Source organism: Nelumbo lutea, chromosome 8 (assembly GCF_056320005.1).
Source record: "Nelumbo lutea isolate HS-2025 chromosome 8, American lotus-T2T, whole genome shotgun sequence".
Taxonomy (NCBI): Eukaryota; Viridiplantae; Streptophyta; class Magnoliopsida; order Proteales; family Nelumbonaceae; genus Nelumbo; species Nelumbo lutea.
In genome coordinates, this window is record NC_142691.1 from 26,300,247 (window position 1) to 26,323,387 (window position 23,141).

Sequence of the window (23,141 nt, forward strand, 5' to 3'; positions counted from 1 at the left end):
TAAATCTCTGACCCATTTAGGTACAGCTGGTACTTTATCCTTTGGACCATATTCAATCTAATGGGAAGCATGGGCCATAACCCATTAACCAGATGAGAAAAACTGGAAATAGGCCCATTCAGCTACATCCACTTCTGGCCCATGGGCCTTTTAGAACAATAACTGGCTCCAAATGTGGTTGGTGATGGATCAAAGGGTCAAAGCCATGCAACCTTTGCGTAGCTAATCTTTTGGACAACGTTTCAAGAATGACCTGGTCTACGCAACGGTTTAACTCCGTTGAAGCCGCTGACCGGCATGGCCGACATCGCCAACGTCCAACCTCACAAAGCCCGTGATGTCATGTAACTTTTAATGGCGATCAAAGGCCAGACAATGAAAATATATTGTTGATTGAACTCCATTGGAAATAAATTTTCGTTTCAAAGGTTGTTGTGTGGTTATTTTAAAGTTGTTTGATATAATAACCAAAGCTTCTGATCATTAACCAAACGTTTGTGTTGTTTGAAATCTTCTGTCAACCGAGTTGTAACATTAAATGAAAAGTAAGAAATAGAAAGAAAAAAGAACTGGTTCTAGGTCTGATTCAGAACCCCATTGACCCTCTAAATCAACCAATCCAACTAATCAGTTGGTTGGTTTGACACTCCTGTTTGGTTTGAAAACGAAACCAAATCAAACCCAACAATTAATAGGTTAAAATCGTCAGCAATCATTCTAGCTGTTCTAGTCAATTCTCCAAAAAAAAAAAAAAAAACCTTTGACTTGTTCTAGATTTGTACTTGAAAATGATATTCCTATACTTAAAACTTTTTTACTTTTATCTAGTGTTTTTTCATTTTGAAATTTAATTTTTAGATTTTTTCTGCTTATTTTTAATTTTATGGTTCCAACCATTTCAACTGGGCAATTACCTCCACAGATTTAAGGTCTGTTTGGAATCAGGTTTAAATTTAGACCCAATAAGCAAATAATAAACATTTAAGGACATCCATACTTTCAAAAAAAAAAAAAAAGAAATTTGTACTTTTGGACTTTGAAAAAACGGAAAAGCACTACAAACAGAAAAGGCATTACTAATTAGTAATTACTAAACCCTACTTTCTGATTTGGTGCACCAGATCCGGACAGCTTCTTAGTGGGTTCGGGTCTGGAACCTCTTGTTTAATACTGGGTCGGAACACGACAATATGGGAAATAGGATATATTCCAGATAAAGATGAATCCGGCCCAAACCCGAAAGTTGACGCCCATAGAATGTGATGATTTTTTCAACAAACCTGTGGCAAATTTGTAACCAATTGACTGCTCATCACTCATCAGCCATCATACTTATCTCTGAAGAATTAAAATAAGGGTTAGGGTGCTGTTTGGATAAATTTTTATAAAATACTTTTGTGTTTTACAAAATAAAAGTTGTAAGAAAAGTGTTATGGGCTTTTTTTTGTGCTATATAAAGTAAAAATTGTAAAAAAAGAATATAAACTCGTTTTACACGCAAAAAAGCAGGATTCTACTTTTGGGCTTTTTAGAAACACAAAAGTAGAATTTTATCCAAACACAACCTAATTTTTTGAGTTATATTGGAAAGAGGTTTGCTCCACAACATACAAGAAAAGAACAAAGCAAAAACGAGCGGCAATCCCCGCCCACCATCTCTCTCTCTCTCTCTCATATCTGCATTTGCGTGCACAAGAATAGAAGCACAAGCAGAAGCAGAAACAGAACACGGCAACCCTTAATTTGTTAGGAGAGAATCGAAATGTCGAGCTGCTCGTGCGGCAGACCTGTAATTTTGGCGAGAGCTGTGAACAAAAACAATTTGATTGAACATAGAAAGATTCGAATCGATATGGGTATGATGCCTTATCGTAGCAGTGGTGGAAATAGTGGAAGATTGATGAGTCATGGGGATTTTGGTGTTAGAGCATCCATAGTGGATTCTTATGAAAGTTCTTCCAACTTCGCCAAGCGTATGGAGCAGGCATGGTTAATCTCTCAGGTATTCCTTCCTTTGTACGGTCTAAATTATAAGGATTTGATTTGTCAGCTTTAATTTAGTGATTTATTTATTATTTTTTATTAGAAATGGCTTGAAGTTAAAGAGATTTGGTTATTGATTCTATGGTAAAACTATTTGATTAGTTGAAGGGGTTGGAAGAAGCCATATAGAAATATTTTGCTATGTATTTTATACAACTGGGTTTCTTACAATTTTGAGATCCCGGTAGGAAGTGAATCTGGTCGTTGATTGTTTGGTTAAATTCTGAACTACAATTTGAAAGAAGACTATTAGGAAAAAAGAAAATTTCAGGAGAGCATATGTTATGTTTGAATTGAAAATTCAGTTTCAAGAAGTATTTAGGGAGAAAGCACCAACTAGGTGAGATGTGCAACGTATGGCTACTACATCCAAATAGGCTGATTGAGTGATAGAGATGGAATCATTAGGAAATATTGCAGATGAATGGCAAGCTGAAACAATGTCAGATTGGTATGATGGATACCTGGGATCAGGAAAAACCTGGTGGAACATGACATTGGAATGATGGTAGTAATCCTTAAACAATGTGCACCCTTTTTTGTTTGAAGTAGAAAATTTTGCTGCAGAAATTCTCAACAAGTCATGACAAAAAGTAGCAGTAAGAAAGCAAGCACATTGAGATCATAAAGCCATCTATCAGTAATTTAATCTTCGTGCATGTAAGCACGTGTGGTGAAGGACTAAAAAAGATACATATTGTCACTCCTGGTATATGTTGTATGTTGATAAAATAGGTGTAAATGATGAGATGTAATAGCAGGTAAGTGCAAACTGAAACAGCAGAGGTTATTTAAGATCCAAACAAACAAATTGGGAAAACCAAATGCATGGGCTGAAACTTTAGAAAAAAAAATGAAAATGAGCAGGTCTTAGTTTTAATTGACAGCTGGGAGAGATATTTATCTTTGTTCTTGATTTGGTTACCCATAGTGAGAGATATAGATGGATAAGGTCCACGATGTTGTCATTCGTTGGATGAATTAGCCATACCTGTCAATGGAGAAAAGAAAAAAAAAGGCTAGACATATTAATGGGTCCCCCAAATTGATCTGATCCTATTATACAGGGTCTAGGTCAACTCCTTGTTCCAATGGCTGATCACCATGGCTTATATAAAAAGGCACCTGTCTAGGTGGCAAAAATCAGAAGGTGAGACCAGGTCTGACCTTTCTGAAACTGATAAGGCCCTAATGTGACAAAGTGTTTGTGTTAATTATAATACTATATAATATATAATTAGTATATAGATGACAAAGATACTCCCTACCTTTGTATTTGTCTCTTCCTTACATGTAAGATTTTCTAATAATATGTTTACTTGTCTTTTCTCTTTACAGGTTTTTTATTATATTACCATTTTTTTAATTCAATTTATAAGGCTTGTTAATAAAATTTACCAGGAATTAGGCCTTTTAGTTATAATCAGCTCTTACTGGGTCAGATCTGATAAGCCCAATAAGTAATAAAGTTTACTTTTTAGATAGATACATAGATACTTACAGACCCTTAGGATCTGGGTTGGGACAAGGTCTGTCTATTCCTTATAGGTGGGGTGGATGTACCTCGAATCAGGGCCAGATTCAACTAATTGACAGGCTTAGCATTAGTGGCATCCTTCCACAGTGGTATGCGACTGTGACATGTGCTAATCACCAATGAAACTGAAGGAAAAATTTTATAAGTTGGTTTGTTCTCCACTAAATCATTGTTTTACAGCTTAGTTGCTGGGTCTTTTCCCTCTTCTTTCCCGAACGGAAGGATATGGTCTTCTACAGCTCCTCCTAGATTCTCCTTTTTCCTCTGGGGGACAGATTGTGGTAGGCTGAATACCTTGGATATCATGTGGAAGAAAAGGCTTGGCCATCTTTGTTTATCCCCCTGTTTTGTGAAGACAGTGAATCTATTGGTCACCATCTAATTAATTGCAATGTAGTGTTTGGCAATTCCTGCTCAATTTGTTTTATGATTGCAGCTTCCATTGGGTCCCTTTCAATTCAGTTTGTGACTTTATTCTTCAATGGAATGATGGAAATTGGGGAAAGGAGGCTAGAGTTTTGGGCTAGAATAGTGGCAAGTATTCATGGGCTGGAGCATAATGGATGGGACGCTGGAATCAGAGCTAGGACTACAAGCAATTCTCCTTGGAAAGTCATTCATGACCTACTACCAGTTTTCTCCCCTAATATCAGGTATGATTTGAATTCCGGTAACTCCATAAAATTTTGGGAACAAACCTGGGTGGGGAGCGCCCCTCTAAAAGATCGGTTTCCTTCTTTGTTTGCTCTTTCTGATTTGAAAAATGAGCCAATCTCATCTTTTACCACCCCGTCCTCTTTCATTTCTGGGATTGGGTGGAACTTGGGTCTAAGAAGGGATTTGAGGGACTCAGACTTTGACATTATTTTGAGCCTTATTGCAATTCTTGATAACGTTGTCTTAGACCCCACTAGGGCGGACTCTAGAATTTGGACACCTCCCAATGGCATTTTTACTTGTGCTTCTTTCTTCAAAGTCTTAAGTCCGTCCACTAGTCTTACCTTCCCTCCTTTTCCTGTTGATGAGGTTTGGTGCAGAGTAATACCTCCTAGGGTTGGTAGTTTTTGTTGGGAAGCCTATCTGGAAAGAATCAACACTGGTGATTTACTCCAAAAGAAGAGACCCAATACTTGTTTGTCACCTCAGTGATGTGTTCTTTGTAAAGCGGATGGGGAGACTGGTTTTCACCTACTGGTGTCTTGCCTTTTTGCGAGGTCAATTTGGGAATGGGCTTTGTCCCTATTTGGTTGTTGTTGGAATCCCCCATCAGACTTGCAGGGCCTTTTTTTCCCTTCTTTTTTCAGGTGGCGGATAAAAAGGGGAAGGACAATGTGGAGAGGACTAAAGGCTGCAGTATGTTGGACACTTTGGGAAGAAAGAAACTCCAGGATATTCTTAGAAGCTCAGAGAGGAGCAGCAGATCTGAGGGCTATCATTCATATTAGGGCGGTACAGTGGCTGAAATCTTTGGAGCTTTTCACAGATTACACTGTGGATGACATGTTGAGGAAGTGGGGTGAAATTGCAAGTTGCACACAAACTAAGTCAGTAATGAGTGTGGCTTGGACCCCTCCACCTAGTGGATTCGTGAAACTAAACTTTGATGGGTGTAGCAGGGGAAATCCGGGACAATCGGGGATTTGGGGTGTTTTTAGGGATGAAAATAGGGTCATTTCTGCCATGTTCTCAGGCCCAATTGGAGTGGGTGACTCCCTTAGAGCTGAGATCTTTGTAGTTATGGAAGAGGAAACTCTTAATTGAAGGGGATTCAGAGGTGGTGATAGGGTGGTTGCTTAAAGATCACAATGGCTTATGGAAGTACAATAATGAGATGAGGAAATTCAAGTGGCTGGTGCGGGAGATGGAAGTTAAGATACGTTGGGTTAAAAGATCGGCTAATTCTCTAGCTGACGGTTTAGCTAAACAAGGGGCAGAAAGGGATTCACTTTTTTGGGCCAAGCTGTAACTTTAGTGTGTTTTCTTTCTTTTTTCCTTTTCTTGAGGTTCTGTGTTGCTCTTGGAAGATAAGCGTGTTTGTCTTTCTTTTGTAAATCTTCTATTGATGAATTAATGAAAGTGTTATTGATCAAAAAAAAAAAAAAGGAGGCTAGAGTTTTTGGGAGGCTTCTGTTCAATGCACCATGTGGAGTCTATGGGAAGAGAGAAACAAAAGAAATTTTTGAATAAATTATCCTCCCCAACTCTAAATGGAAGTATTTTGGCTTTTCTCTGCATTTCAACTCTGTTATAGCCGAAGGAGATTCTAGAAATGGAATTGGCTTGGCCAAAATGCTAAATGCTGTTCCTTGGAGGATGGCTCATCTCCTTAATGAAATCAATGATATTGCAGCTTCTTTAGTTGCAGCTTTAGATGGATCCCTAGGATTTTGAATTGTCAAACAGATGCTTTTGCTAAAGCTGGGTTGGGAAGGGATTTTTTGTATAGTGCTAACAGTTATCCTTCTTGAGTGGGCTTTTGTGTTTTTTGAAGCCCTTGCATTCTCATGTAGATCGTTACTTTTTTGTTTGAATGAAAGTTACCATTTCAAAAAAAAAAAAAAAAGATGTGCCTTATGAAGCACGGAATTGAACAGTCGGGGGACAAGATGTCCATAGAATGAGCATCTCTGAAATAAGGATATTGAGATGGATAAGTGGCAAGAGTAAACAGGTAAGGCAATTTAGGTAGGGGATTACCAAGATGTTTGATCATGACCATTTAGTGATGAGAATGACAAATTTGGTGAAGGGGTCATTGCTCGGTGTAATGGTAAATTATCAGGCTAAGTATACGAGGGTTCAAATCTGAGAGCATCCACTTTGTGTAACAAATTAAGTCCATATCCAGTCCACCTCTCCCAAGACCCTGGATAGCTAGGGCAAGCATTGGGTAATGGCCCTTCAATGGCAGCTTTGGTGAGGGATAACTTGGTGCTAGCTGAAGTTTTTTACAAGATAAGAAAAAGTCAATTAACTGGGTTGAAGTAGTGGGAAAAGATTTGAAGAAAGATATGATGTTGTATAGAACAGAATGAAAGGAAAATATTTCTTTGCTGGAGTCCAAATGATTTGGATGAAGTGCAGTGAATATAAAAGGGATAAAGTTCTAATGTTGTTATCACTGTTACTGCTGCTGATGGTTATAATATGAAAAGTGGTATGTTCTATGCCATTATGAAAGAGTATAATGCCTCTTGTGAAGCTTTAAGGAATTTGTAAAGATTAGCAACTGATAAATGTGTAATCATGTCATGGACTTCACCGTATATAATCAAACAGGCTATGTGGTGGTATTTTCGACTTTCATGGCCTCTACATGTCTTAATGGACTATGGTCTATCTAAACTGATGTAAGTTGATTCTGTTGCTGATAGCCTAGCTGGAATGGATATAGAAAGACCTATTCGAACAGTGAGAACTGTATACCTTTATGAGATTTTGATGGATGAAGAGCGGTTCTGTATGGCTGTGCTTTTTTATAAATCTGATTGTATACCGTCTGATGTGCATCCTCTTTATTTTCCAATGAGTAGTCATTTCTTGAAAATACTAATGCGAGTTATACTTGTAAACATTTTCATCCTTCCATTATCGATGTTTCTTATATTTTAGTTTTTTTGTTTATTTCATTTATTTTATTATTTTATATACTTTTTTTTTGTGATTTTGAGCAAGAAACACTGAAAATTGGAACTACCTGACTAGTCTACATTAAAACTCTTATTCCCCCTCAAGTTCTGTTTCTTCTTCGTTCTTTTATATTATGTCTTGAACTGCTAGTTATGTTTCCCCTATAGTTCCCAATTTGGTATTTTGAATGTGAGATGTAGGGTTCTTTCCAAATTATCAGATTTGGCTTTGTAATATGAGAATAAACTTTTAGAATTATAGGCTAGGGATGCATAAATTCAGGTGCTATTATCAATATTTAATCAGGATTAGAAATCCGTACTAAACAAGAACAGGATAATATTGGTAATTGTTGCTTTACTTGTGAAGTAATAGATACAAGTATAGGTCAATCATGGTTTCCAGCAAGGGTTTTCATAGCATACTAAATGTGGTAGCCGACTCATCTTTCTTATATTTTTCTTTTTTCCTCAATGCTCTTGGTTTTGTTTTGTTTTTTTTTTTTCCCAACAGTGAGGGTTAAGCACTTGAGACAAGATATTGTGCGACCTCAAATATGATTACTGTGTGGAAGAAAAATATGACTTTATTTAGGATTGGACTGTGGTGTACAAGAAAATATCTTAGCAGCAGGTTGAGGAGAGAAACAAGCAATAAAAATAGGAAGCAAGATGTGCTGACCAGGAGGACTGATCATTAACTTCAATTCGGATGTCTAAAACATAGAAAAAAGAAAAACAAGAAAAATCTAGTGCATGTGCATCTTTCATCAGGTTAAATACAAAGCGAATGGATTTGATAGTTGTTTTGTTTAGAGAACAAGTTTGAAAGACCCGAGATACCACATATCCGCATGGTTGAGAACCCAAAATCTAGTGTATGTCTGAGTTGAAGCCTTCTCTTGTGGGTACTTTTTGAAACTCAATGTATGCGTCAGTTTTAAAAAATACATGTTTGTAGCATTAGATGTTTTATTTTAATGAAGCTTGGTTTTGTTTTATGTATGAAAATTGCGTTGTAAGTGAGATTTCCCTGAACTGTCTGAATATAAAATGATTAAAGTCTAGATGCAATGTAGAAAGCCTGAAACAAATTGGACTATATGCGTTTATTCTTTCCTATCATTGAAAGTTTATTCCACCAAATAAAAAAGAAAAGCACAAGGTTAATGGGCCTATTTCATTTTGCATCTTTGAAAGTTAAAACCAGTCAAAATTGAGAAGGATAAATCCTTCCTCTTATGAGTCTATTGGATTTTAATTCAATTAATTTGACTTCAGAATGGGGTTTCATCTTTGGTTGGTGCAACATTTCACATAGTCATGGTTATTTATTTCTTGTACAGACAGTTGGAAGCCCATTTTTTTAGGGTGGTTGGGTTGGGTTCAGCTGGAAGTTAAAAACTCGACATCTTATTAAAAATGAGTTATTTTGGTACGTTACTCTTTTTCTTGAGATTTGATATCAACACAAGCCCTTAGTATTAAATTGGCCTTTGGGGCTTGTGAAGATGCTAAGTTGCCCGATTCGCCCATCTTGTTGGAATTTGGAAGGTTCTACCGTGATCTAATCTCCATATATCTAGGGAACTAGAGGCGAGGTAGACGAACATTACAGCAGTTTGCAGGTGCCAGCTTTAGGTTGAAGCTCAAAGGGCCTCAAATGCTCACATCAATCTTGTGGAAATCTTTCCAGTTGCCTCCTAAGCACTAAAATAGACCTATTTTTAGCACAATTTTCCAAGAAAAAGCTCAAAGCCTTGACAGGTGGACTACTAGGACTGTCAGTTCAAGATGGGGTACGTTGCTGATGTGTTCTAGGCACCCAACTATCTGCTAATCCAACAGGTTCCTTACTAATGAATTGGATTTGATAGGTAACTGAAATGGTAAGGTACCCTTGCATGCGATGCATCATGTTACCCTTCAGAAAACCTCTCTTTCTTGCGATTGAACTATTGTTTTGGCCTTCTAAATCGTAATCATCTCTCTACCCCTTAGAACATAATATTTATCAGTTCATGATGCTTGCAGCAACCAAGACCAATTGCTTGTTCTTCATGCAATTCAAAAGGGCATGTTGAATGCAAATGGTGTGGAGGAACAGGCTTCTTCATCATTGGAGACAATATGCTTTGTGAAGTGCCTTCAAAGAACACCAGCTGCATTATATGTGCTGGAAAGGTAAACAAAAATGCACTTTGACCTCTCCAGTATTCGTCTCCTTAGTTTAAAACAATTTAATGCAACATTCTCTGAACATAAAACTTTTTTTCATCCTTGAAGGGATCGATGTGCTGCTCTGACTGTAAAGGAACAGGCTTCCGCGCCAAGTGGTTGGGACACCCTCCCATCCTAAAGTAGCAGCAATGGTTTGCAGTTCTATAGTTATAACGAATAAAGCTGCCAAAGAGTGACAGGATCCATCTTGAATTGATCTGGTTTCCTCATCGCAACATCATTGTCTTGATAAGATGACTATGGATTCCCACTCCAAACTACAAAGCAAATCCTGTATCACATGTCAGGTGGTCAAACATAAATTCTAGTTTTATAATATTTCATGTTCATAACACAAATATAGTTTCAACCCAATAATTAATATTTTCCACTTACAGATGGGTTTTGTTTATCAATGTCGAAGCTGTTGATGGCACAGGGTTCTGCCAGAATCTCCATGGGTTGCTCACCTGTAGGATTAGACAAATCCATTCAGTTCTACCTTACATGATCAAGAACTATTAAATTATAAAGCAATCAATTGAGATAAGACCAATGAACTACTGCTTCAAATTGATAACGATTCACCATTTAAAGTAACATATAATCCTCAACAAAGCATCAAAGCATATAGAGACCCATACCTTGTTTAATAACAGCAAGAATCCCATCTTCTGAGCACATCATAACAGGTAAGATTTGGCCAGATGAGATGTTACCAATGGTTGCAGACTGCATGTAACAATCAAACTGGACTTCCCAAACCTCACTTTCGGAGGGGGAAACTACTGTTTCGCCTGGTACAATCCCAGAGAGCAGAACTGGCTGTTTTTGCCACCGAAGGTCCCAGGCAAATACAGTACCAGAGGAGCCTCCTGCCTTAACAAGCTCCAAAACAAATAAATAAATAAACAGGAATAAAACGGGAAAAAGATGCATGGGCTTTTCATGAAGAACGTTTATTAACCAACAGTCATTCTTGTTTGGAAGACAAACATAAATCACCAAAATATGAAATATCAACAATATGATCATTACAAAATATCCATCAAGGGTGGGCTAAATCAGTCTGGAGAAGAAAATGATATGGAGTGGTGTTTGGAAAGCCGACAGTAAACCTAATTTTAGCCTGTTTGGGAGGGCTTCTGCAGTTATTGAGCTGTGTTGACTGAGCTGCTTCTGATAAGCTACCTATGATAGCTTCATCAGAAAGTCAATTCTTTGGCTTATGGTAACTTTTTATCAACTTTCCAGATTTTTACCACACAAGGCTTGATGATTTTCGGGTTTCTTGGCTCTTTCGATGCCAGAAGCCGCTGCGTGAAAACCATCCCAAATGGGCACTAATACTGGCAGATTGGGCTTCCTATTAAAATTCAATCTCCCTTCATGTGATGTAAAACCTACAAATCAAATTTACCTGATTGTATAACCAATTTCTAAACATTATGTGGCTAAATTAGGAGTCTAACTATGGTTGCATGTTAAATCAAATTCTCAATCAATCAAGTTAGAGGAGTCACATGGTTTATTTACTTTTCATTGGTTCACGTTACACAAGGTGTACTTCAACAACATTAAAGACGTCACTGTGATGTGTCGCTTTATCACTGGTTTGTTCACATTTGAGTTATGTTGCAGCAATTTCCATAGATCACTATGGAGTGTTTAGGTGGGAAGTTATTTAGTCTAATATCAGATGTAGCCCTTAGCCCCTTACACATAACACAGCTCTAGGACAACACAATAAAATTTATCATAAGTTAAAATAAATAAATAAATCCATTCATAAGCTTATCCTAGGATGGTAAGAGGGCCATACCTAATGATGGTCCAGACTGGATATAGACCTAACCTTTGGCATCTTTTTAAACAAAGTGGCTGCTCTCAGACTCAAACCTATGTTACTCAAACTTGTCAGCCCAAGATTTTAAAGTATCCTTCATGATATCATCCGCTCCAAAAAATAAAAATAAAAAATAAATAAGAGAGATGATTAGTTCTTTATGGAAACCATCATTTTGATTCTCATTCAGTAATTGGTTACTGTTTCACCCCCAAACCATCACCTGTAAAAAACCATTGACTCAATCAATGACCTGGTGACCCAGTCAGCTGAATTGCTGCTGACCCATTTGACTCAGTGGGTCATGAGTTAAGACATTTATTCTTTATTTTTTTTATTTGAGACATCTCCATCATTAATAACAATAATTCTCATTTATAACACTTATTTAATTTAGTATGCTAAAATATGTAATATTAGAGACATTTTTGCTGCAATTTTTTTTGTAATTTTATTTTTAAATTTTTATTCTAGAATTTATGACATCATGGGTTGACCATTTTGACATTGACTTTTTTTCTGCACTGACCCACCACCCAGACAGAAAAGCGATTTACCATTTCAGGTCAGTTTTAAAAACATTGCTCTGAACCATTTTCATCAATTGGCAGCTGAAAAACCTTGGTGGTTTTTGGCCCTTGGAAATATTTAAGCTCTGGTTGAGTTGCTTTCAAGAAGCCACTGAAAGAAGCTTGAACGCAGAGCCATGCAAGTGACTGAATAATAATCAGTTTGCTCTCTGAATTTTCACCAAATATTACTTGTATGCTTTTAGAGTGGGCCCCACTGACAAAGCCAAAAGTAGCAGAGTGAAAGCCCTCCTAAATGGGCACTGTAATTGTTGAGCAGTAAAGCCTAGCATTTATGATTGTCAGCCACTGACATAACCCCAGTAGTGTCTCAGAGGAAGTAGAGATGAAAGGTGATAAGACAATCATATATCCTCAGATTCCACATAAACAAGGGGCCATTACTTGGTGTAATAGTAAAATCCTAGGTTCACAAGCGAGATAACACAGGTTTGAATATGAGGACAGCCACTTTGTACAGAGAAGTGCCAAAGGTTAGGACCGTACCCAGTCTACTGCTCCTGAGACCCCAAATGGTTGGGAGTCTTGAGACCAACATTGGGTAATGGTCATAGGTTACACCTTAAGAACAGTTGTCACAATTAATCCTTAGGTACCTAATTACAAGTAGCATATATCAACTAAAAGTTGACAAGTCCACTTTCTGTATAAGAAAAAGGAATGAGTTAAGGTAGGCAGCCATCTTACCAGAAGAATGTGCTTTCGTGATGGGTGAATATCAATGGAGTGTACAATTCCAGACATATTCCCTCGACCCCTGCAACAACATCATTAGTTGATGTACATCATAACAGTAAATAACAAGCACATTCTATAGAAAGATGCATAAGCATCTAATCCAACATAAACAAACAGGTTAAGCAAAAGAGTGTTTAGGAAACAACAAACCTGCATATTATACAAGGATAATATCAAGGCCAACTAAACTTAAGAAAAGATTCCCTTCTCTCTTATCAAATAGTGTTGTAATTTCGTGTACGTGTATGTATGACAACCTTGTATAGGTAGGTATTCAGGTTAATATTAGGGGGGGGGGGGGGTGAGAGTACGACTGGATATGGTGTCAGATACAAAATTCAACTAAAATTGAAGTATTCAACATGATACAACACCCTTATACAAGTATTCAGGTATCTTAAGGGGAGAGGAAGATAAGCTTACAAGTTACCACTTACCAGGTCACCGACTAAAAGGTCTGTCTGATAACAGCTGTAAAGTGGCTGAACTGAATGACTTATTGCTGTCTCTTTTAGTGGACAAAATAATTAAATAATAAAATATTTGAGGCCATAAGCATTATTTGGATAAAAATGAAAAACTGAACCAAAATTTTCAGTTTCGGTTTTCAAAATTGGAAATCCGGTTAACTGAAAAAATGAATTAACCAATATATATATAGATAGATAGATAGATAGAGAGAGAGAGAGAGAGAGAGAGAGAGAGATGGTACCAGAAAAACTGGTAGCCAATAGCCAATCAACAGGTATCAAAAAAGTGGTAACCATTCAGGTGGTTATTTATCAAATTCATAGGAAGGGATTTGATTGGTCAAAGACCTTCCAGTATCATGTCCTTCCTGCAGCATTGATTTTTCCATAGTAATATAAAGAGCAGTCCAGTGTACAAGGCTCCCACAAATGCGGGGTCTGGGGGAGGGACAGATGTATACAGCCTTACCCTTGCACATACAGAGAGGCTGTTTCCAAGATTTGAACCCTGGTCACCCAGGTCGCAATGGAGCAACCCAACCATTGCACCAAGGCTCACCCCCATTTTTTCATATTAATCTCTCTCTCTCTCTCTCTCTCTCTCTCTCTCTCTCTCTCCCTATATATATATATATATATGTGTGTGTGTGTGTGTATGAAACTCAGTATCAGTTTTAACCAAAAACCAAACTGAAAATTCGGTTTTGGTTATTCCAGTTTATCAAAAATTCGGTTCAGTTTTGCTTTCTCTTTTACAATTTCAGTTTCTTTGCCTTGGTTTTTAACCAAATAAACCGAATGCTTACCCCTACCTAACTTTAACTTCAGCTTCTAAGGAGCTCACAACCTGCTCAATAAAATATTCACTAAAAGGCAAAGCAATATGTCATTAAGTTCAGTCACCTCAGCTGTTACAGAATGACCCCTAAATAATAAAATATGCATATGACATGGCTTCTTTTTTTCTTTTCTTTGCTTCTGTTTGTGTATCTTTCCTTTTTCTTATTTTGTTTTTGGGAAGGGGGTGGGAGGGGATGTTCTATGCCTGAAATTTGGATTGGTAGTTTGGTGCTTATAATTACCATTTACTACTTAATCTACCCTCTGAATAAAGTGTGCTAAGGAAAAAGGCAAAACACAACCCCAACTCCAGAGACCAGATTGGGGTTGACAACAAACTCATAAAGAGAAAATTTAGTAGGGGCATGCTCCCCCCTCCCCCCCCCCCCCCCTTTTTATCTGATACAGACTTTACTCTTGACAAGAGTGTCAAATCCACTGGCCAATAATATTATTAGCCACTATCCCACCCATAGCCATAAGGCAGTCACCAGTGGACAACACCGATTCATCGACCAGACATAAACTACCCAATTATGGGTAATCTCAAAACAAAATCTTGTTATAATCTTCAAAAAAAAAATAATAAAACACATCAAGCCTACCGAGTTTCTTTAAGGAAAACGTGATCTTTTCCTCAATTTTATTTTATGAAGCAGCAAATATACCATTCCTTCTCTTGGGGGTGTGGGTTGGAGGTAACATTGATATTAAACCAGTGACAAGTAATGGCGCTTCATTTTTTTATCAGTTACCTTAATATGATAACAAAAAAGCATGGATACAATAGGTTTTGCCTTGTCAAAGTGTGGATACAATATAGTCCTAACATGACTAATTAAGGAAAACATCTAGCTGGATCAATTCTGCCTTAAGGCGTTTTTTTGGTTTTTTTTTTATTTTGACAATTGCCTTTAAGATGTTTTTAAGTACAAAAGAAATGAAAAAACAACAAGAAGCAAAAAACAAAAGGAAAGATTAGTCATTACAATTGGCAGTCTAAATAGCTTTTATGGTGCATCCAGGTTCAGGATATGATACCCGGATACTTGTACAAGGGTGCCATATTATAGGGCTGTTAACAGATCAGACAAGCCTGAGCCGAACTGACCCAATTATATAGGATCTGGGTCTGTAATGTGTGTCCTAATTATAACTGAGTGGGAATCAGCTTTCATTGTTCTGAACCAATTAAAACCCAACTGACTATATATAATTGTATATATAATAATGAATATGCATAATGGTACATTACAAAGATGCCCCCGTCTAATACCTATTTTTCTCTTTCATCATAAAATACTATGTATCTTTCTCGGGATAGACTTGTAATATTATCATATAATGATGTTCAAATGTGTCACTTTTACAAATAACTAGGTTTATTATCAAATTACAGGTTAAACGTATACCTGTCAATTATGACTGGGTCTTATTGGGTCAAACCCAATAGTCCTGATTACAGACCCTATAAGTTCCAGTTCAGAACTGGTTCTGCACATTTACTTATCAGGTCAGGTCCGGCTCTACTCTGACCTGGACCAAACCCAACCTGACCCGATCCATTATGGCACATGCTTCAAGGTAACATAGGGATCATGTCGGGTAAACATGTCATTCTGCACATCACTCACCAGCCATGTATTAGTGTTAGCAAGGACACACAGCGGTTAGGCAGTTAAAACTAAAATACACCGACCTGACAAGACAGCTGTACAGGATTCAAGATTGCAACTAATCTACCTTCCCGCCACTTATAAATATGTAAATCTCTCTTGTATTTAATACATGGAAAACAGAGAAGTACATCTGACAACCTTATTGCAAACTCCGGGTATCATCTGATTCAGGTCCACCAGGCTGACATCCACAAGACGGCCTTTAGGACCCACGATGGCCATTATGAGTTTTAGGTTATGCCTTTTGGACTCACCAACGCCCCTCCACCTTTCAAGCCCTCATTAATGACATCTTCAGGCCATTTCTAAGGCGATTTATTCTGGTATTTTTCGATGATATTCCGGTGTACAGCAGGGATTGGGACACACATATGGAACATCTGAAACTCACCCTCACAACTCTAAAGGGGCACCAATTACATGCCAAAATGACAAAGTGTTCCTTTGGACAAGGACAAATTCAGTACTTAGGCCATGTGGTTGCTGCAGGTCGGGTCATGGCAGACTCAGAAAAGGTAGACACCATCCAGAAGTGGCCCAAGCCCACTACTGTAAAGGCTCTGCGGGGCTTTCTTGGGCTTACCGGATATTATAGGCGCTTCATTAAGGGGTATGGGCTTATGGGCACCCCTCTAACGCGTCTATTAAAGAAGGATTCCTTCAGTTGAACTAATAAAGCCCAACAGGCTTTTGAAGACTTGAAGACAGCAGTTTCCAGCCCTTAAGTCCTCACTACCCAATGATAGTGGCCTTTGAAATAGAATGTGATGCGTCGGGTGTAGGAGTAGGGGCCGTCTTGATGGGCAGCCCATTGCTTATTTCAGCAAGGCTCTCTCAGTAGCTCACCAAAGTTAGTCCACTTATGTCAAAGAAATGATGGTTGTGGTAATGGCAGTGCAAAAGTGGCATGCATACCTATTGGGATGCCAATTTGTTATTAGGACAGACCAACGAAGTTTGAAGTACATAGCAGAGCAAAGGGTGCATACCCCGCAGCAGCAAAAATGGCTTAGTAAACTGATGAGCTTTGACTACCTCATAGAATATAAGCCGGGGCCCGCAAACAGAGTAGCTGATGCCTTGTCACGAGTAGAAGAGTTAGCCCATCTGGCCTGCTCTTAGCCCAGCTTCCCTTTGTTTGAAGCTATATGGCAAGAAGCCAAGTTTGATCTGCAGTTGCAGGTCATTAGAGAAAAGTGGAGGTGAGACCCTTCACAAGTTGCTGCCTACCATGTTGTGGGGCCTGATCTTTTCTTTAGGGGTCGGTTTGTTGTTGCCCAGAATTCGGCCCACAAAGCTGAACTGCTAAGGTTGTTTCATGACTCCGCCTTGTGAGGGCACTCAGGGGTGCTACGAACCCTAAAGAGGCTCAACAGCCACTATCATTGGGTAGGAATGTGTAAGGATGTATTATAATATGTATCCGAATGCCAAACCTGCCAATAGCAGAAATACTCGTCACAGTCTCCCACTGACCTTCTACAACCTCTCAAGATTCCAGATCAAGTGTGGGAAGACCTTTCCATGGACTTCATCACGGGTCTTCCTCGTTCTGCAAGAAAGGAGGTTATCATGGTAATGGTTGACCGTCTCACCAAGTATAGCCATTTCTCTGCATTACCTCACCCTTACACCGTAGCAATGGTGGCTGACATCTTCATCCGAGACGTCGCCAAGCTGCATGGAACCCCAAGATCCATTGTCTCAGATCGGGACCCTGCTTTCTTGAGTTCATTCTGGAAGGAATATTTTCGGTTGCAAGGAATCCAACTGCACCCCTCCACGAGTTATCACCCGTAGACTGATGGGCAGACTGAAGTTCTTAATCGTTGCTTGGAAGCCTACCTTAGATGTTTCATAGGGGAAAAGCCTCGACAGTGGGCTCATTGGCTTCCGTGGGCAAAATACCGGTACAACTCGACTTATCAGTCGGTTGTTGGAATGACACCCTTCAAAGTTCTATATGGTAGAGAACCTCCCCCCATATTACCTTATGAATATGGGTCATCCAAGGTGGTAGAAGTAGAGACCCGCCTACTTGCGAGAGACAAGATTCTTAGATTGCTTAAGTCCAACTTGACAAAAGCCCAACAGCGAATGAAGTCCCACTATGACACTCACCACCGCCCGTTAGAATTTCAGGTGGGTGACTTCGTTTACCTTAAGCTCCAACCTTACCGCCAGATCTCAGTAGTAAGACAAGCTTGGCACAAGCTAGCACCCAGGTATTATGGGCCTTATAAGGTTCTAGAGAGAGTGGGCCTTGTTGCTTATCTGTTGGACCTCCCTACAACCTCAAAGCTTCATCCAGTGTTTCACATCTCACTTCTTAAGAAGGCAATGGGAAATCATACACCTATCTCACCCAACTTACCCCAATTCACTGAAGAAGGGGACATTGACACGGAGCCTATCAGAATTGTGGATTTCCGTTGGGTTCGACGAGGCGGTCAGGTTGTGCCAAAAGCCAAGGTAGAATGGGTTGGGCTTCCTCCAGATGATGCCACTTGGGAACCTTATCTTAGGCTGAATGAGAGGTTTCCAAAGCTAGACCTTGAGGGCAAGGTCAATGCTAAGGGGGGAGGAATTATTAGGACCCAAACACTCCCTCCGAGCCCAACTATAGGAGTGAAGCGGGCCACCACCGAACAATATTTCACTAGAAGACAGAGAGGCTAGCGTGACACGCGACAGAGCATCCCAGAGTTAGTTACACTGCCACCATAAGATATTCTCTCCATGATTGCATGCATGTAGGCCAGCTATATAAGGCCCTGATCATGTAATAAGTGGCGTGAATGAACATCCCTTTCATCTCTCTCTCTGAGTCATTCTCTTCCTACCTTTCCCCTTTCCCTCCCATCTTCTGTTTCAGAAGGTTAAGCCACCCTTGAAGGGGCTTCCGAGGTGAACGGTAACTCATCACATTACTCCACCAAAACATGCATGTGACGTATGTGAACGGGCCAAGCAAACTCCCACTCCATTCCCAATAAGTGCGTCTTGAGCCTCTGCTCCATTTGATCTGATCCACTGTGATATTTGGTGTCCCTACCACACTCCAACACATGATGGTGCTCGTTACTTCCTATCCATTGTTGATGACTTCAGCCACACAACTTGGATTTTCCTTATGAAACACAAATCAGATACATACTCTCTCTTGGTTTCATTCTGTAATATGGTGCGCACACATATCAATACAGTTGTACGTGTGGTAAGATCTGACAATGGTGAAAAATTTCTATCAGGGCCCATGCAGTCCTATTTTAGGTGGCCAAATCATTGTGGTTCCAAGCTTCGCTGCCGATATCATTTTGGGGAGAATGCATTCTGACTGCAGCCTACATCATAAATTGCCTTCTTGCAGTCCCTTTACAAAGAAAAACACCCTATGAGATGTTACTTGACAAAACCCCTAGTCATGAGCATTTCCGTACATTTGGGTGTCCATGCTATGCCCAAGAACGACCTCCCAACAAGGACAAATTCGCCCCATGTGCTTCTTGTTGTATATTTGTGGGTTACCCTTATGGTCAAAAGGGGTACAAGGTGTACAACCTTGAAACTAGTAGGTTCTTACATCTCGAGATGTGTCATTCTATGAGGATGTTTTCCCTTTTCAACAGCAACACACATCACCATCAGACAACAATCCGGGTATTGCCATCCCTTTACCACAAAATGATGATCCCTTCATTGATCCAGCAATCCATCACAATTCAATTGATGTTGGTCCCATCTCAGAGCCCGTTAGCACTTCTCTTACCGACATCAATTCAGGAGAGCCACCCACAGAGATCCATTAATTGAAGGTTCATAATACATATCCACCACAGAGCCATCCGAATCCAGTCCTGTTCACAACACCTGTGTTCAGCCCTCACGACCTTACCGTGACAAATGACAGCCCGCACACCTAATGAATTACATTTGCAACATTCTCACTTCCTTGACTACCCTGAATGCTACTGCTTCTCTGCCCTCAGAACCAACCTCTTATTCTCAAGCCATCAAGGATCCAAATTGGTGTACAGCAATGGATGATGAAATTGCTGCTCTAAAACATAACCATACATGGACAATTGTTGATCTACCACCTGGGAAGAAACCCATCGGCTCCAAATGGGTTTACAAATTAAAACTTCGGGCGAATGGTACAATCGAGCGATATAAAGCTTGTCTCGTAGCCATGGGATACAACCAAATTGAAGGACAAGACTACCATGATACATATGCACCCGTTGCAAAATTGACAACACTGTGTTGCTTGTTGGCCCTTGCTGCTATTAAAGGGTGGGCTCTGCACCAACTAGATGTCAATAATGCCTTCTTACATGGTGATTTGATAAAAGAAGTATACATGTCCATTCCCTTGGGGTTTCCTAAACAAGCAAAGAACAAAGTCTACAAACTTCAAAAGTCCTTGTATGGACTTAAACAAGCATCCCGCTGCTGGTTTGAGAAGTTTGTTGCTGCTCTTCGTAAGTTTTGATTCACCCAGTCAGTGGCAGATTATTCTCTTTTCACATCCACTCAACCAGATTCCTTCGTTGCCGTTCTTTTATATGTTGATGACTTGGTCATTGCAGGCGATGACCCAATTCATTTGCTGCCCTCAAAGCCCACCTCAATGAATGCTTTCATCTCAAGGATCTAGGCCCACTTCGGTATTTTTTGGGCTTGGAGGACAGACTCAGGCATCTTTGTTTGTCAACACAAGTATGCCTTGGACATCATTACTGAAACTGGAATGATTGAATCTAATACTGTCTCACATCCCATGGAACAACAACGACAATTCATAGACATGGATAACCCATTACTAGAAGACCCTTCACAATACAGAAGATTGGTGGGCCGCCTCATTAAATTGACCATTACACGGCCTGAACTCAGCTTTCCAGTCCATATGCTTTCACAATTCCTAAATGCTCCACGGGAGGAACAGATGCAGGCCGCCAAGAGGATAGTTCGATACATTAAAACTAATCCAACACAAGTCATCTTCTTCTCTTCCTCTTCAGCTTTATCCCTTCATGCTTATTGTGATTCAGATTGGGCCACATGTCCTTTAACGTGTCAATCCACAACTAGATATGTTACTATGTTGGGAACATCTGTCCTCTCTTGGAAGACGAAGAAACAAGCCACAATCTCCCGTTCGTTTGCTGAAGCTGAATATCGGGCTATGGCAATTAGACCTGTTCATGGGCCAGGCCGAGCTGGGCCGAGCTCGGGCCGGTCTTTTACTCATCATTAATAGAAATACGCTAGGATCGAGCCCGAGCCCGAAGCCCGACCTAATAAAAAAAATTACAATTTTCCCTATTCAAATTAGAATTAAAAATTCATATGGTTTTTTTTCCTATTTAAATGAACAATGGGCCTACAAGATGGGCTTTTCCTTTTCTTTTATATTTTAAAACATAGTTTTACATTCTTAAATCAAAAAATTTATTCAAATGGGCATAATCACATAACCCATTTTAAATCTAATTTTAGGTCGGGCCGGGCTATTTTGACAAAACCCGAGCCTAGCTTGAATTTATTGTGGGTCGGGATTTTTGGCCTGAGTTTAAGCCCGCGGACCTATAAACATGTTCAAGCCCGTCAGGGGGCCAGGTCGGGCCGGACCGGCCCGTCGGGCCACCCGGCCCATGAACAGGTCTAATGGCAATGGCCACAAGCGAGTTCATTTGGCTACTACATATTCTTTGTGACCTTACACTCTCCTTGACACAACCCATCCAACTCTTTTGTGATAGTCAAGCAGCCATACACATCGCCACCAATCCTATGTTTCGCGAAAGAACGAAACACATACATCGACTGTCACTTTGTCCAAGAATATGTACAAAAGAAGACTATTCAACTGCAACATCTTTCTACCAGATACTAGACTACCGATTTGTTCACCAAAACTCTCGGGGCAGACTAATTCCATTTTCTTCGTTCCAAGTTGGGCGTACCAAACTCCAACTTGAGGGGGGGTGTTAGCAAGGACACACGGCGGTTAGGTAGTTAAAACTAAAATACGCTGACCTGGCAAGACAGCTGTACAGGATTCAAGATTGCAACTAATCTGCCTTTCCGTCACTTATAAATATGCAAATCTCTCTTGTATTTAATACATGGAAAACAGAGAAGTACATTTGACAACTATGATTTTCTTTCATTGCAACCTTATTGCAAACTCTTTCCTGTGCTGAGATTTTCTCACTTCATCGCAAACCTGACGGTTTCTCAATTAGAAAGTAAAACCAGTGTACCATTACTCATACTATATATGTCATTCTGTCATAACCCCTTCTAGCAACCAGATGATCCAAATCTCAACCAACCTAGTGTACCATTGATCATACTATATTGGCCATTAAAATTCGGGAGACTGGACAGATAACACATCTAACCCCTGTTGGTTTTAAGCCATGATCCAATCAGAAAGTGGATCAGTTATCAATTAAATTCTCTGAAACAAACTTGGAAGCTAAAATTGGATTCTATGATTTACAAGACTTTCAGAAAGTGTAACCCATCCAAGATCATACTCACAAAATGACTAATGAAGTTTTTATGCCTGTGAATTGTTGCAGAATAAGGTAGACATGCATGATCAATAATGAAGACCAAAGCAACATCAAATAAAATAATGAGGAACTCATCGAAATATGATCACCATTGCCTGTAAAGAACTTCTAATTAACTAACAAGCAGAAGGATGAAAAGGAAGTGAAAATAGAGAGATATCACTTATATACTAATGGTTTGCATAAAGTAAAGCATGTGAATTCAACAACTCAAAAAAAGAGCACGATAGAAGTACTCTTACCAGTTGCCCTTGAACTGAGAAACTGCTCCACCGGGTTTCCTTTGATCCCAATACTGAAGACTGAATCCTAAGCCCCCAGTCGCAAACTCGGCTGGCGAAGCCCACTTGACTGCTGTATAAGACACCAACCCATGGCTATCGAAGACCCGACGGTAATTCAATTTGGAATCCCCAATAGTTACTAAATTCACCCTCCCATCTTCACCCACGCTAACACATTCAGAACCAGTACCTTGCAAATCAATTCCCGAAATGGGTCCAGCATGGAATGACTTCTCAGCGAGTGAGAGCTCCGATTCAAGAGAAGCATCGACCGGGTCAGTGAAGAGGAAGTGGAGAGAACCCATATAGGTGGATGCCGCGACGAGAGGTTTTTGAGGGATTTGAGAAACTCTGAGGGTCGAAATTCTGGCGGGAGATGCCCACGAAGATTGAAGGTGGAGGTTTGATGGGTTCGAGCGGTTCAGGGCCTGAATCTCGATCGAGGAAACATCGGAATCGGAGTCGTGGAGCGCAAGAACAGCGAATCTCTCGAATGCAGAGAGGGGAGAAAGCCAGCGAAGGGCGTCTATGTATTTAGGTTGTGGGATTCTGTGGATTTGCAGTGTCCCTACACCTTCGGCCACCATCGCCATTGTTAGGGGATTTCTGAGGTTTTGCTACTTTGCTACTCTCCACTGGGTGGGAAAATCCTTTTGTTCCGTAGCTTCCAAAATA

At 39.7% G+C, this 23,141-nt stretch overlaps 2 protein-coding genes across 2 annotated transcripts; one reads left to right on the forward strand and one right to left on the reverse strand.

Moving 5' to 3' along the window:
- Window positions 1-1,282: 1,282 nt before the first annotated feature.
- LOC148843531 (DnaJ/Hsp40 cysteine-rich domain superfamily protein) lies at window positions 1,283-9,845 on the forward strand. Its single transcript, XM_088957458.1, has 3 exons — window positions 1,283-2,002; window positions 9,244-9,393; window positions 9,496-9,845. Exons 1-3 carry the CDS (start codon window positions 1,763-1,765, stop codon window positions 9,571-9,573), a joined length of 468 nt encoding a protein of 155 aa, XP_088813584.1. The 5' UTR covers window positions 1,283-1,762; the 3' UTR covers window positions 9,574-9,845.
- On the reverse strand, window positions 9,344-23,059 carry LOC148843532 (Transducin/WD40 repeat-like superfamily protein). Its single transcript, XM_088957457.1, has 5 exons — window positions 22,425-23,059; window positions 12,553-12,622; window positions 10,074-10,308; window positions 9,826-9,899; window positions 9,344-9,721 (listed from the first exon to the last, which is right to left on the reverse strand). Exons 1-5 carry the CDS (start codon window positions 23,057-23,059, stop codon window positions 9,668-9,670), a joined length of 1,068 nt encoding a protein of 355 aa, XP_088813583.1. The 3' UTR covers window positions 9,344-9,667.
- Window positions 23,060-23,141: the final 82 nt, after the last annotated feature.

Excerpts from the sequence above, each read along its gene's own strand:
- LOC148843531 (XM_088957458.1), top strand. The coding sequence starts at position 1,763 with ATGTCGAGCTGCTCGTGCGGCAGACCTGTAATTTTGGCGAGAGCTGTG. Across the intron at positions 2,003-9,243 it reads AGGCATGGTTAATCTCTCAG|CAACCAAGACCAATTGCTTG; the intron begins GTATTCCTTCCT and ends TGATGCTTGCAG. Across the intron at positions 9,394-9,495 it reads GCATTATATGTGCTGGAAAG|GGATCGATGTGCTGCTCTGA; the intron begins GTAAACAAAAAT and ends TCATCCTTGAAG.
- LOC148843532 (XM_088957457.1), bottom strand. The coding sequence starts at position 23,059 with ATGGCGATGGTGGCCGAAGGTGTAGGGACACTGCAAATCCACAGAATC. Across the intron at positions 12,623-22,424 it reads TCTCAGTTCAAGGGCAACTG|GGGTCGAGGGAATATGTCTG; the intron begins GTAAGAGTACTT and ends ATGTTGTTGCAG. Across the intron at positions 9,900-10,073 it reads TCTTGCTGTTATTAAACAAG|GTGAGCAACCCATGGAGATT; the intron begins GTATGGGTCTCT and ends CTAATCCTACAG.